At 34.8% G+C, this 16,407-nt stretch overlaps 1 protein-coding gene across 5 annotated transcripts; it reads right to left on the bottom strand.

Moving 5' to 3' along the window:
• Positions 1–242: 242 nt before the first annotated feature.
• Positions 243–11,885, bottom strand: LOC128190698 (sex peptide receptor-like). 5 transcript variants are annotated; one of them, XM_052862831.1, is made up of 4 exons: positions 11,683–11,885; positions 10,936–11,239; positions 6,707–7,751; positions 243–724 (listed from the first exon to the last, which is right to left on the bottom strand). In XM_052862831.1, exons 2-4 carry the CDS (start codon positions 10,962–10,964, stop codon positions 695–697), a joined length of 1,104 nt encoding a protein of 367 aa, XP_052718791.1. In that variant the 5' UTR covers positions 10,965–11,239; positions 11,683–11,885; the 3' UTR covers positions 243–694. The 5 variants fall into 5 exon arrangements, with proteins under 5 accessions (XP_052718791.1, XP_052718793.1, XP_052718794.1 ...); XM_052862830.1 differs by lacking the exon at positions 243–724 and having other exon boundaries at positions 4,919–7,751; positions 11,683–11,883; XM_052862833.1 differs by lacking the exons at positions 243–724; positions 10,936–11,239 and having other exon boundaries at positions 4,918–7,751; positions 11,683–11,883.
• Between the last annotated feature and the right edge of the window lie 4,522 nt (positions 11,886–16,407).

Below are 16,407 nucleotides of genomic sequence, written 5' to 3'. Positions count from 1 at the left end.
TTTTCGTTGATTATTAATTAGCGAAGCTTGATTGAGAAAAAATAAAAACAAATTGGCAATCTTCAAGTACCAGTGATGTTTCATATATATAAAACAAAAGACAGTACTCTTCCAATTTCTCGGTATTAAAGCCCAAAAATTCGAGTCTATTATTTTAATATAGTAGTATAGATTGAAACAAATTTTATTTCAATTGAAACTCGTTCTTCATGATACATTAATAAAAGACAGCAAACAACTGAAGGAAAATGTTAAAGGTGAAAACCGACACATTGAACTTTATAATACAGGCACCGTCTTGTTACAAACTGATTGGTGGTATGAATACACAAACTGAAAATGTTAGTTCTGCATTTATATAAGTAGTCGTTTGAAAGGATATTGGCATGGCAAGATTTTAATTGAAAAAATGCAATTAGATTCATCAATTTTCTTTTATTAAATTATAAATATCAAAAGAAAATCAGATACTGGTATATAATTAAATCAATATACATTATGGACACCTTGCATAAAATAACATCTGATACAATATAACTGAACAGTTTGATTTTCAAAATCAGATGTACCTGCACACAGATTGTTCATATACTTTATAAAAGTCACACAGTCAATGAGACAGGTGGCGTCCCCATACATGAAGTCACAGGGGAGATAATATTACCGTCGTCTGCACGGTGCACTCGGTTGGACGTCACAGGTGTACGATCTGGTATATTTGAACCTACAAGGACGAACGACATTCAGCAGCTAGATACGTAATCAAACGCGGCAAAGAAAACCAGTATATCTTTATTTACAGGAATCTATTAAGATAAACCTCTTTATCGTCATCTGTTTAATTTAACTCGCATGAGAAAATACAATAAATGATACCCATGCAACAAATCATTATATTTCCGAAGTTAACGTTAGCAGGTTGGTGTAATGAATCATTTGTATTATCTGGAAGACATTGTTTTTGTGACGTTTTTCACTGTAGGCACCAAGCAAAAACAGGTAGATGGAGGGCGTGCTGTTGTAGAATATCAAACAGGGCGCCAGCAATATTTAGAGAGCCGGTCCTGCAACATGCAACCAATTTATGATGAATTGATCAATTAATTTTTGATGCAACAGTTCCGCCAACCACTTTTAATCAGAAACTTCTATAAGATCTGAAATTACTTTTAATTGAGATATATAACTCAATTTGTAAAAATAATGACATTGAAATTGATGTAAATTAGCTGTACATATCTTTTGTTACTGTTAACACGTTCTCAAAACTGTTCGAATTCATTCAAATTAAGATCGTCTAGGTTTTGCATTCATGACAAAAATATATTTCATCAAACCATTGAAAAACAAACCATTTATTGAATCAAACTCAACACAAATGCAAAAATCGTTGAAACAAAAAGAAAGGATAACGACATTCCAAATTAAAATGAATTGGGTTTACATTCCAAACCCTATGAACCTGAACGTTGGTGCAATTTTTGGTTTGTTTTTTTTTACATATGCGTAAGACGTAATACCAAGACACATTGCTCTGAGATAAATGCTGACATCAGATTGTATATGACATTCGAAACATTAGTCCTGATAAGTTGTACAGATGACCAAATGTAAGGGGATGATCGGGACCTTTCAACATACAATGGATATTTGGTTAATGCTATGAAAAGTCGAAATGATTTATGGTCTTGTTTGGTGTAAAGAAGGAGGGAGCGAGAAAGTATCTCATATTGTAAAGAACTCTAAAATAGAAAAGTGAAAAGAAAGAAGATATAACTATGTCAAAAGAATAATCTTGTTTGGTTGTACCGGTAGCGCCTCGCTACTGAGGGTAATCGTCCCCGGAATCGATCGATCTGTGAATCTAATGCATCACTCTGGGGTTAAACAAATACCATACATTTAGATGGACGGCAAACAGACCCGGGGGACACCGATCATACACGCTGCACGGGACTCGGTATAAATCTGGCTGGGCTGAGATAGAAAGTTAAGCCAGGGATATCCAAAGAAAATGCGACATTTAAATAATGACGCATTTCGGAGTGGACTGTGTGATGTATGGACTATAACAGACAATAAACATTCCATCTTACAATTGTCATATTTTAGAATTTGAATCAAATGGATGATTGTGAATACAAAATTAACCGTATGTGACATGTTGGAAATATTGTGTTTACATCTACACAGTAAGACTGAAATCTACATCATGTCCCGCTTGAAAAGATGGCGTACTAGTTTTACCTACTGAGTGTGTACTGTAGAACGATAAGGAGGAACTATGGAACATATGGAACATAAGTCTGGGCACTCCTTTTGACATTTGTTTGAATCAAACCGGGATAATGTTTTTGTTACACAGTGAAAAAGAGAAAATTCATATATATTTGTTTAATCTAAATTTATATACAAAATAAACTGTACAATGTGGGTCAAATAAACCCTTTCAAGCATTTCATAATTAAATAAAATTAATCAGCTCAGATTCTTTGGCATACAGATTCCGTTTGTTAGAAGCCATTTGGTATGGCATGATTTGTAAAAAAAAGTAAGTTTTGTGCCCTAGAACCTAAGTCAATTAAACATTTTACTCTCATTGTCAAAACTGTCAATAGGACATTTACGGATGCAATCAGAGCATCTTATTCTCAATTAATATAAAATTTCTAATAATGTGAAGTCAGTTTTGATGTGCAAGGGAGGATCCGCAATTATTAAAATATCGATATCATTGGCAATGCACTACTTTGCATGAGAATTAAGTACTGATCGACCTACAATTAATACGATAAAAAATCAGTATCTGCTCTATATTAAAAAGAGAAAGTGTCGTATGCAATTAAAATTATATATGACGAACGTTTCAATAGACGGAAAATGCATAAGGATTGTTTTTATATTTACAATTCATTTAGATATTCCTTTATTGCTCAATAGACATCACCCTTACATCTGTTTAAAGGTTCATACGATGCTATAGTATGATGAAATTCCCCATGAAATATGTACAATTCGAGTCTGTGGCATCGAAGTAAGTCATTGGTTTTGTCTCCATTCTAATTCCACCAATTTTGTGCAAAATGAATGGGCACAAAGCCAGTATGTGTCGTTGTAGAAGACGTTTGATATTAAAAAGAAAGCGATTTCTAAACTTAAAAAAAAAAACTTTCATATATGTGCGAAAATATTTTGCAAAGTACTTGCCACAAATAAATTATTTACAGGAAGTTCGAGCTAGCGAATTTTGGCTTAAAAATTATATGTGTAATAGTTATATTATATTAGTAAAAGTAATTATAATAGTGATATTGTTGTCAATAGATTTATTACAATCATAAACTAAAATCTATATTCCTGAAGTTTTGGTTAGCAAGCCATAGAACTTCTCCCCCCTCCCACCTACTAAATATTCTTGCAACTCGATAAACAAAAACAAAACAACGATCCGTGAGTTCGTTTTTGACTTCATCATTTACATATTTTCCTGAAACATACTGTGCATGGTAATAGTTGATGCAAAAAGTTCTTTCATCTTCACTGCTGATGTTGTTCCACCCCCCCCCCCCTCCTTTAATTTCTTAAAACAACATGTTTCACTTTTCTGGGTTGGTGTGGGCGTGATAAAGAAAGGGCTGAGGCAAGTTTAGAGATTATTTTAGGAATGAAATGTGGAGATCATTGGCATCAAATATTTCCACATTTACAGTTTTTAAGTTAAACTATTGAAAGTTGAGTGCAGGTGTTCTCTAATACACGATATACATGTATATAAGGAGAATGTACATATACATGGACAAATCACTATATTCTCTTATTCTCTTTCACTAGTATCATTGTTGTATACTTGATGATACTGCGGTCAACTGGTTCGATCGTCCCTAAGTTTACATTAGTATCATTGTATACTTGATAATTCTGCTGTACATGTCAACTGTTTCGGTTCGATCGTCCCTCAATTTTCTGTGTAGAACCTAATCGGAGTTCTAAAGAAATAGTAGTCAAAACTTTGTGCCCGTTTGGTGAGTGTAAATTTATCCAAACAAACAAACTAACATTTCATCGCTTGAATCCTTCAATAAGATGATGGATGTCTTCTTTCGTCTTTCTGTGTATATATAGTATCAGAGAAACCCCAAGTACATTATGGGGGAAATGGGGGACACAGCGCTTATATCATTGATTGGTTGTTTTCTTAACGTCCCTTTGAGACCGTTTTTTGATCAAGTTTCAGATATTGGCTAAGAACAATACATTTATTCGGCACTCAGAGTGATTTGTTTGTGTGTTTCGCACTGCAAGTCTCTAAAGTTTGTAGAAACCCCTTTTTTCAATACCAATCTCTAGTAACAATGAAAGTATTGATTGGATAAAACATGTTAGTTACTAAATCTCTATGTAATGAAGATATAGGGTAAAATGTGTTCATTAATCTCTTTGTAGTGTAGACATTAGGTAAAACGAGTTATTTATTGAATCTCTATGTAATGTAGATATATTGGGTAAAACGAGTTATTTATTGAATCTCTATGTAAAGTAGATATATTGGGTAAAACGAGTTATTTATTGAATCTCTATGTAAAGTAGATATATTGGGTAAAACGAGTTATTTATTGAATCTCTATGTAATGTAGATATATGCTAAAACGTGTTACTAACTGAATCTTTATGTAAATATACACACTGGGTAAAAAAATCTCTATGTAGTGGGTAAAACGAGTAACTAACTGAATCTGTATGTAATGTAGATATAGTTACGCTTCATTAGGAACCAGCGGTTTATTTGGGCTGTCTATATCTCCACAGAAGAAAATCAACCTTATATTTTCCTCCATCGATATAAAAAAAACGTATTTCATAGATATTTTTACAAAACGCACACACCGAGGAAAGATGCGATAACCATTATTTATATATAAAACTTAAGAATATTTCTCCAATCTTAAGACATTCATATAGATTAACATAGTGATTGATTGTTCAACCAAGCCTTTATCAATACGTCTTGAAGGGACCTAGATACGATTTTAAAACTTTAAAAAAAATAAATTTAATGCATCGAAAGGTTTACTGTAGTATTTTGAATGCTAAAAGTCAAGTTACAATCGAGATACTGACGTTAAAATTCAAAGCTTTATTCCTGTTTTTGTTTACAAATATAATGTTCTGTAAGAAAATACCATATCTTTCAAAAATTCTAGGATTCGAAGCAAACAAGATTAACTGTTTCAATGTTAGATAAAAACAAACTTCTTTAGAAAAAGAGCAAAAGTTGATTGAAACCTGTATCAATTCAACACATATACATACTGTATACAAAAAAGACCTGAGCTTTGTTTAAAAAACAAAGAATTCTGAATCTTAATCTCACTTGTAATTCGACAACTGTCATCTAAATTTTGATGAAGCATCATAAAAATGCACGTATTCATTTTCATAGAAAATTGATAAAATAAAATATAAATTTTTGCTTTTTTAGGTAAATGAAATATCAATCTTTTCAAAACTAATAAGCCCTAGCACGTCTTTGAATTAAGCTCCAGGGTCCGATTCGACGAATGTTTTGTTTTTTGTTTGAAACTAACATAATTTAAAAACTGTTGTGTGTCAAAAAAGACTTTAGGGAATTGAAAAAAAACACACGCACACACACAAGGAATAACAAATGATGAAGTAAACTTTGCCATTCTTTAGGACACTTTCAATTCAAATTCATTTTTTTTGGGGGGGGGGATAAAAACAAAGCAAATTTTGTCTTGCAAATCATCCTTCTTTTTGTTTGCCATCCTTAAAATATCATAATCCATTATCATTATCATTCATAATGCTATTTTAAATCGGACCACACATGTGGATTTAATGCTCAGAGCAAAATATTTCTAAGTGTCAGTTTTTTTAGCATCTAAAGCATTTTTAGAAAACTAGTGCCCTACTCCAATAGGCAAGGATCAGGTCAAAAAGTTCATCACTTGAGTAAGCTTCGAGATTGTTAAAAAAAATCATTAAAACAAATCGAACAGTTAATCCAGGGCATTTTTGATGCAGTGGAAATTTCAATCCATTGATGGGAGATAATTAGGACAGCGTTTAATGGCGAGATAAAACATTTGTTTTACATCGATTCTAAAAAAAACAAACATAAACTGAACCTTTTACTTTGAATAAGTTTGTTTTTTCTGTGATTTGTTTTGAATCTTCCGATCTTTATAGCCCTCTGGAGATCAAGTACCATGGCCCATATACCCTTTTATCACTGGGTAGCTCATACGTGATGCTTTATATCATTAAATAGTTGGATTGTGTAGCATAGAAATATCGGATTGAAAATTCACGAAAATCGTGATTTAAGCACCTAATGGTCTCAACATTTAATGAACAAAACGACAAAAATAAACAATAACGTTTCTAAACTATTTGTCTATGTTAATGAAGTCGACGTTTTAGACAATGCGTTCCGTGAAATACATCCATGGGGACACAAAAACACATGCTTATAAATCACAATCGGTCAGCCCACGACACAGAGCAAATGTCACAATACAAGATAACCAAACAGGCTGGGTAATCAAGGTGCATTCATGTAAGTCAATGAGGTCACACTGAGATTGTTTAAAAAATGTCACAATCCCGCGAGAATATCGACACACCAATCAAATTACAGATTGTCAGAGGTAGTTCGCATGGAACTCTGGCTCATTAAATGTACCTTTTGATACTTTTTATTCCACCGGCAAACTATAGATCGTAGGGTTTTCCTGAACTCCTGACTTAGGCAGATATAAATCCAGAAGTTAATATGAAAATTCAAGAGAGTACATACATTTAGGATTGCAACTAAAAATAAATCTGTTTCCGGATCGAGAGCTTCCGGGTTAATGGTCCTTGTGAGGTAGCGAAGTCCATTCGGAACTTCTACCACTAAACAAGTAACAACTATGACAACAATCATGAGTGATGTCCTCCGAATGAGCCTGGCCTCTCGGGTCTCTCGGTTCACACTTTGTCGTTCCGCGTGGAGACTGCCGGACTGTCGGGCTTCCTTGTCAAGCTTTCTGACCAGGAGGATGGTTGTAATCGCCAATATGATGCAAGGAATTAATTTGGCCAGGGAGAGTTTAAGTATTTTGAGTTTCCCTTCATAAACTGCCGGTACATCCGTCGCCCAGCACTCACAAACCTGATACACAATGCCGTTTCCGCCATTGACAACAATTTCTCTGTAGTTCAGATAAAAGAACTGGGGAAAGTACATGGCAGTGGCGAACACGTAGATGTAGACAAGGACGATGACCGACGCCCTGATAGTGCAATACTTGGGTCCTTTGAACGGGTGCGAAACCACCAGGTAGCGCTGGACGCCCAGCACCGTGGTCACCCACACAGAGACTGTGTGGAGGATGGTGGATATGACGGGCGCCACGTGGTAAAAAATACACCCCGGGTACTCCAGGGTGAACCTGTAGTTCTGAAGGCTGTGATAGTAAATGTGCAGGGGGAGGGTGACCGCCCCAACCCCCGCGTCACCGATGGCGAGCCCGATCAGTAGGGTGGTGGTGGGGGACTTCATTTTCTGTTTCAGGAAGACGCCGACCACCAGGATGTTAGTGACGACGGTGAGGATGGCCACAATGGGGTACAGGATCCCGTAGAACACAAACGCCTCTTTGTACACGTACGGGTTGCAAAAGTGGTAACTTGTAAGGTTCTGATCCCCGCCGTATAAATAAGTCTCATTTGTCATGGCTGTTGGTCTGAAATAACAGAAAGAGAAACGAGGAGACTCTTTGAGCGCTATCCCTTTGAACAGACGTTCGGCGTTATGATAAGCTTTAACTTTCCGACAAGTCGACTAATTATCTCATGGGGATTCAAAGTGCCGAGTCTGATGGGTGCTCTCACTTTTAATCAGGCGCATTCTAGCTTTCTAGTTTTAACCACGATTAATATCTTTGCTCAGTCTTTCAATCTACAAAGTGTTTCAATTAAATGAACAGGGAATTGTGTGTTAAATTCATGCTGTCAATTAGCAGCGCTCCTATTTAGATTTACAGACTTACAACGATTTTCTGCAAACAATAATTAACATTTATCTAGAATTTCTCCAATTAACTACACAAAAGAAAAAGATGTTGTCTTTTGATTTTTTGAAACAAGAACCCTACCCCATTCACAGTAACATCATCGTTCTGTGCACATAATATTTTCATCAGATCTAGAGCTACTGCAATGTTTTCTATGCAGGTTATTTTTCTAACTGCTTGAAATACCTGTTCTATCTTTGCTAGATTACATCTAAAAAGGAATTCGGAGGTTCAAGTCCAGTTCGTTCAAGGTAGACCTTTACCTGAATTAATTGCAATATAGTCACTTATTCCGTCCGTGCATGTGACGAGCGTGAAGTTGTTGCGAGATTACGAACCACTTGTTCACTTAAACACGGAACGCTCAGTGTCCGATGAACACATAACATCAGCTTGTGTTACTTCTTGCTTGGGTCTGATCTAGATGAATTCACAATCGTATCGCGGTACCAACTGTCGAGGTGGGAGATTGGCAAAGATTTACAGCGCATTACGCGAATGATACGACGCACTTCAGTTTTAATTGAAGGAATTTGCGCAATAAACAATACCAAAAAACATTCATTAATTAGAGAAAAGAATCAGTAATTCACTTGCTAATGTGATTCTGATGTAAACACTTTATCTGCTTGGAATTCCATGTGTCGCTTCCTTTTTATTGCCGAATTATTTTTCTCTCCTTTATGAACAGTTGTTACTAGGCCATACCCTTAGCTACCAAAAATAACGGATTCATGTAGGATGGATACCAAGAAATAATCCTGCTTATCACTGACTCGTGTAGAACCTATGCTGGATGTAACCGCGGGGGTGGGGGATAGGTGATATCAACCCAACGAACCCACCGAGTCTTCTGACAGCTGCTAGTATAATATATGTCTTGAATTATTTCTTAGAGCCGAAAGACGTACCGTATGATGATAAAATAAATATGAAAAGGTTAAATTGCTTTTTTAATGTTTACAAAAAAAACCAAACATCTCACCTGTTCGAAAGAACATTGACTTAACCCTCGATAAACATGTTATTTCCATCTTTTAGAAAAATTGTTTTTACCTGGCGCGGTATTATTCTAATATATATTATGGAAAAGTAATGAAATAAGAAACATTGAATGAGATTTATAATAATGCAAAAATCCCTGTTAGATGAGATATCTAACTTTTGCACGATTGCCTTCGCTGAGACAGTAATCCTTGGTTCCTAGAACCTTCACCAGCCGTTGTTGGTTCTGTCCGCTGTAATAGAGTTGGACACTTTTAGGTTTGGCTTGTCAGAGAAAACATGCGCTTCTCTTGACAATTGTGTAAGACTTATTACTATAGAACCCCGGAACCTGTCAGACTTCAGCCAAAACAATTCCATCCCGCTAGATTAATAAACCAGTGTGGTCTTCGTAAAAAGACAGAGATAACTCGAACGAGCAGGTGTCAAGTAAGGTATCGTTATGGGCGGGTGGGTGTGTGAGGGGGAGGGGAGAAGGAGGCTGCGTGCATGGCTTATGTAACTAATTAATTCGCACTTGAATTGCTGCTTGGTCGCGGCTCTAATAATTGAGTATGTAGAGGTTGGCTATGTACATGTACATGTGCAGTGTATATTGCATGACCATCTCTTTATCTACACTGGAGTCAACAGCTGGGTCCGACGTTCATTGGACCGAGACTCCCTTTTTTCTTGTCGATACTGAATGTTTAATCCTTTTTATCACATGTTTACCCCGTTACGTCAATATGTACTGAATTTTACCAATAAATTACATTTCTGATGTTACTCCGCAGTGATGTTTTAAAGGAATTTAACCTTTTATTGCTGAATTGGCGTTTGGCCATTTTCCTTCAAAAAGCCTTTAAAATAGGGTCTTTAAAACTGAAAATTGAAATTAAAAACTTGATAAATAGAATCTCTCATGATTTGTAAGGGTATGGTTTTTATTTTTTCTATAAAATATACACAGCTAATTGGAAAAAAATCTCATATACCGCAACAAATAATAAGAACTCTTATATCTATCCGCAATAACATTATTTACGCGCAATTTCACGAAACTTCAAAACGTGTTAATCGCGAAAATAAAGCCTATACTCATGCACGTAAATCTAATCAGCTATCCGTAAAAATTATAGAAATAAATATTATATATTGTAAAAATAATTATTTTACTTTAAAAGATTAAAGTAAACAGATTGTGTTTGTGTCAATTTTTCCTTTTTTTGAGGACAGAGTAAAAAAAAATGATAAAAAATGAAATATAACAAACCGTCAATTAATTAAAGCTCTAGCAAGACGATTATTTCAAAGGAAATCGACTGAACAAATTTGTGATTAAAATATTAAAAAATAATTTTTTACTATGTCTTTTTGGCATTGTGCATGCAGTATCAACGTTTTTAATCATACTTGCGGACGCTGTCAATGGCTGTCAAAGTTTTGCGTAATTGACAGGAAATCTGCGTTTCCAGACGCTGTAATTTGGGTATTTAGTGTCACCACAAGAGACGCTGTGTGAATTGTGACGAATATCACGCGACAAAAAGATGAATAGCGCTGTTAAAGACATAGAAATAGTGCGTCGTTATCGCAAACAAAACAAAAAATCCAACCAAAAAAATCATATCAAACATTTATGGAAAAGGTGTTGAAAATATATTATTTCCATGCAACGCGAGGATTTACAAAAATGAGTTTTTTGGCCGTTTGCTTGACGATAAAGTTTCCGAACGCTACTTGTTTCTTTGTTTTTGAATTTTAAGGGGAAAAACATGGTTTAAAGGAGAGAAAAAAGATTCAATGTTGCAACACAACACATAAAATTCCAAAGCTACTGACTACTTTAGACACTGCAATAAATTACCTTAACGTGTGACTCTCAGCATCACTCATTTCTAAATTCCACGAAAATTATCACAAACTCCTAGAAACAAATGCCCTTACTGCAGGCATACCTTCTGTCAAAACACTCTGTACAGAGGATTAACAAGTAAAATGGACTGACCAGTGCAGTCAGCTACAAAACTTCGAAGGAAATGACGTCGGCCGAGGGAATCAGGCTCCACTGTCACGAAAAAATTTTCAAGTTCTTCCGCGAGAAATTCCGAGAGTTCCGAGCGTCACCGACAGAACCAGAGCTCCATTACGAGGCGGCGACGGAGTGGATGCTGTAAGGTGTGAAGGAACGGAATGACATTACTATCACTTTAATCTGTCTCCTTAATGCATATTGTATTCAGTGAGAGGTAACTAGATTGTGGAGCGGCAAGGGAGTTTTAAATCGGTCGGGGAAATACACTTTCTTCTTTATAGCGATCAATGTTGGTTCTAATGATTGTAATTAGTTATATGGTTTAATTGAGAAAAAAATCGAGATATCAAGGAATGGTTAAAGACATTTACTTAGAATGATGTTTGATTTATGTAATGCTTTTACGATGGATTAAAGACAATGGAATAATGATACGTTATAAGCTAATCATTTTCATTGAGATATTATACGGATATCAAAATAATTGATGTTTTCATAAAATATAGAAAAAGAAGCCTAATGCATCAGTTACAAGCTACGCCTCCGATTGAGTAGCGGTATCAGAGGGATGACGCTTACCGTAATTGCACTGTGAACCAGATGCTGCTTTATGTCCTCGGTGCCTTTGATGTACAATTACACGCGCCACATCGACAGTTGCAGGAGCGATCGAGGTCTCGTTATGACGAATTCTCTCTTTTTTAAGAATATGGGTTAAAGAATTGCACTTCAGTTATCAAAATATAGAAAATATTTTAAGATAAAATGCTTAAATGAATCGTCAGAAATTACTGTACGGACCAGAGAGTTTGATATTTATAGTCGAGCATCAATCACGTCATCCGTTGGTTTGATAGACAAGTATTTCTGTTATGATATTTTCTTATTCAACGAAGACCACGTGGAAGTTGAACACAGGGGGATAACTAATTATAAAGTTCACAGTGTTCCTCAATAAGAGAATTTAGGCGAAACTATTTGAAGGATGCGTATGAAAATATGCCAGAAGAGGTGCCAGGAAAGTATAGTTTTTTTTATGAAGACTTACAAACAGCGTGAATGGGGCGATTTCACCCGACTGTATCTCAGGTGTCACATGCTTATCTTTATAATTGAGGTGGTTACTGAAGGTGATACTAGTATGCTGTTTTATATAAAAATTATAATTAATGGGTTGAAAAAGAACGGTTTTCTATGAAATACTTTTAGTAACAGTACCGTCAGGTCGATGTGATGTACATTGTCAAAAGTCAATGCTCCAGATATTTGGAATTATTGATCCAGACTGAGTATATTTAAAATACAATAAAAAAATAAAAAAATAAAAAGTCTGATCATTTAATCTCGGAGAGTCATTAATTACAGAGACTCGCCGAACTCGCCACCTGCTTCGCTTCCTCCGGCGACTGTAACAACAGTGCGCCATATTGTCAGGGTCCCCATCACTCGTGCTTACATCTGTAAATTGCACAGGTGTTACACACCTTGCCATTACAGGGGAAAATCTAAAGGTATGAGGGTTGATCCTAATGTAATGTCACAGATGCGATAAAATCGTGAAAAATTGACGTAAGATGACAACAATTTGTGCCTTGAGATATCTACCTATTTCAGTTCAGATCTGAAAATTTTAATGCATTATGAAAATTATTTCTGAGGATAATAAATCATATTTAAAAGAGCGTGAGGTAAGGATAGTAGCCGCACGCCAGTGACGTCATTTCTGAATCCTTGGCGTTCTGGTAGAACTTCATAATGTAGTCCTATATAAAAAATGGCCATGATGCTCTATTCACATATTATTTTTTCATTAAGTAAATAATTACTCTTTTTATAATCGATGGAGTAGCATATTGGATTATTTAATGTGCGATCAGTTTTATCGATGGCTCTTCAAAATGTCTTAAACGTAATTTTAAAATATAGCTGATGCCAAAAAAAACCTAACTTTAATTTTCCTTCAAAGCGTATGTCTTCTGACTATCTAATTTAGTTATTAACATTACATATGCTCATATTGGAACCATGTTAAGGGTACCATGTTCACTCGCACCCACTTTTAGGTTGATATATCAATTCCAGAATCATTTTTTAATAATTTTTGTCTTTCGAAGCAAAATAATGCATCGTATTACTATTCACATATCCGGCTTTTTTATTCTGTTAACCGAAATGGACGGTAAAGTTTCCTAATGGTTTAAAACAGTTAGAAAAAGTCTGTGTCATATCTGTTTTAAAATATTGTGTTGCTTGGATCTTTGTTCAAATGTCGAACCATGTTATTAAATCTAAATTAAAAACCTAAAAAAGACATAATATTATGACGCGGCGATGTCACGTATATATCATGTTATAAACATTCATTTCTTTTTAATTATTCAACGAAGTTGTATCCAATTTTTCATTTGAATTAAAATTTTGATTGGGATAATTTTGGGGTATCATTTTATACAATACAGCTCCCATGAGAAGCGCTGTGCATAGTGTGACATTACTTTTGGACCAACCCTTGTTTGCAAACAAGATGATAAAAAAACAATGCATCTTGTTACTGAACGAGTAACATGAGGCAACGTGGCTGAGTCTGTTATCATAATAAAACAATGGTTTCTAATCTAGATAATGTAGAATGTAAGCTTTGCAATGATATAGATACAGATGGAGATGTTTGACCAAGTGATCAGTGTATACCGTTGTTGGGGTTTCCTGTTGTTACCGTGATGTTATCATCACAGTAAACGGACCAGACTCATCCCGTTGTTAGAGAAGGATAAGGTTTTTTTTGTTCCTATCGCAAAGTCAAGTAATCGGATCCAGAGCCAGACAGGGGAGACAAGGTTTTAAGTATGTCGGGGTTGGTAGGCCAGAACGCAAATTATGTAATCAGTTATTCATAGAGTAGATCTGATTAAACAGTATAAAGGGAGGAATAGAGACAGACGTGGCAAAATATTGATGACTAGATGGATTGCTGCGTTATTTGCACGACTGAGGGACTTGTTAAAGAAAACAGACCTCAAATACGTGTCTGTAATTTTGTGCAGATACCAAACATAAAGAAACCACTGCATGTATCGCTCAGCATTTGATATGTTAGTAAATTCAAATGTGGACGTAATTGCCTTTATTTTCTCCGGTATGATAGAATGATGTTCTGGAATTAAGGACAAACGATCTGAATTTTACATGTACATTGTATAGACAAGAACTTAGCAGAGTTATATTCTAACACGGTGACGTACATTGGCTTTTTCAAAATTGATGATCCAGTTTCAAGTACTGGCATATGCAGGATTTATGCGAACTAATCTAGATCTCCTACAATGCCTTTTAAGAGAATACTTTTACTAGGTTTACTAGTACTCATTTGGCTTTTCTATGGGCGGTCCCTTTTGCAAAATCAACAGACACCGATGCAAAACATACGAACATGCCCGCCGTTCATACTTTTCGCAAAATCCGTACAAAGAGAAAATCACGTTTATTATTATTTTTTCTCGCAAAGTCGTTCTTAACTCCACTGGAAGTTGAAACGAGACCCGTTTCACAAATATCACGGCACGTGAAACCGACGCGTGAGAAAGACTCACGTGTTTTGTCGGGTTTTGTTTTTTGTGTGTTTTACGGATTTCGCCGCTGTAACAAGACGAATCCAAACATTAGTTGGTCGACCTGGAAAATAATACAAGTATTGATGACGTGTCGAGCAGACCGCTTCAGGCGTCATATCCGGTGACAGTTGACCGGTGTCGATTTAATTTGTCCCTTTACTTTACCTGATGCTGTCAACTGTCAAACAGTCAACAAATCACTTAACGACGAATATTCATAATAAATCTAAAATGGCCTCTTCAAGTCACACTTTTTTCGCCTTTTAGATTTCGCTAACTCTCAATATTGTCTGCATGCAATGTTTCATAATTCGTTTTTTTCATTTATTTATTTTATATTCATTTATTTATTTATTTATTTATTCATTCATGCATTTATTAACTTTTGTAAATAGACATGGGTATTGGGTAAGACTAAACGTGTTTATTGAAAGTAATTTATTAATGCGTTCTGTGCTGTGGATATTGTTATTCAGCAATGAGTACGAGTATGAGATACGGTATATTGTACATGGTTTAATGCCATGGTTACTCACTTGTCGACTTCCGCAATATAGACCCGACCCGGATTACTGTAAACCAAAACCTTGTCAGGAATGTCACTTCTTTTCAACAGTATATAACCAGGGATTTGTGAATTAGTTTATAATTTATTATTAAACTGTTGATTTAAAAATCATACTTCTTTTTCTGGTTATATAATACGAAAGCCTGTTTCAATCATTTATGCTTCTCATATATAAAATGTTTAAAAATGTTCGATTACGCAGTAAACCAAAAAAAAAAAAATAAATAAATAAAATAAATAAAAATTAAAAATTAAAAACGTGAATCGTCAAAACTTTTGATCACGTGCTCATCCAAGTTTATATACCAGCAACCTTACAAACATTGTTTATTTATCGATCGAATTGTTCTCAAATAAAGTGAATTAATAATGACTTTATTTAATTTACTCATGTAAACACTGAAAACGTCTCTTCGGTGTTAAATCGATTTGTTTAGAGTTAATTAGAATTGATAGAGTTTCATTTCAAAATAGTGTATCAAAGTGCTCTCCTGTGATTAATAAGTCAAAAGGTTTTAGGAATATAAAGGGACAACATCAGTCAAAAATTTGTTACTGTGAAAATTTGCGATTGTGTTTGAAAAATTCCATTTTCCGTGCAGTTTGCATGTACAATCTCAGTTGAATTTCACTTTACACAACCCTCAGCATTTCTCAAAATCAAATATATATCACCGCACTTCACAACAGTTAAGGTGGAATGCGACACCAAAACTGTATTTTATGGATCATTAAAGTATCATTTCTATAACATGATTTGGTTGCTCAAATAAGGATATATGCTCTCGTTTATTTTAAAAGATTTTTTGTATTTTTATGAGGTAGTGGACAATCTGTTTTTATTGCAATTAACAATCTGTATAAAGTTTATAATTTGGTGTGAATTAATGCCTGATATTGGTATCTAATAAATAATGTCCAGTAATTAAATAATACGTTTTAAGTTTATGAATTAAGATCTATAAAAAAAAAACATCTTTTGATCATACTTTTAAAAATATGGATGAAATCGTTTAATGAGACTGTCTTAAAAAGGGAAATGTAAGGTTATATATCATTTTAAAAAACCTTTGTTATGTAAACAAAGCTCGTGCCATGTTGTTGTTTACATTGGTTCATTATACT

Source organism: Crassostrea angulata, chromosome 6 (assembly GCF_025612915.1).
Source record: "Crassostrea angulata isolate pt1a10 chromosome 6, ASM2561291v2, whole genome shotgun sequence".
NCBI classification, from domain to species: domain Eukaryota; kingdom Metazoa; phylum Mollusca; class Bivalvia; order Ostreida; family Ostreidae; genus Magallana; species Magallana angulata.
This window is presented reverse-complemented; position numbering and strand designations above follow the sequence as displayed.

Excerpts from the sequence above, each read along its gene's own strand:
- LOC128190698 (XM_052862830.1), bottom strand. The coding sequence starts at position 10,964 with ATGAGTGATGCTGAGAGTCACACGTTAAG. Across the intron at positions 7,752-10,935 it reads GCTGAGAGTCACACGTTAAG|ACCAACAGCCATGACAAATG; the intron begins GTAATTTATTGC and ends CTGTTATTTCAG.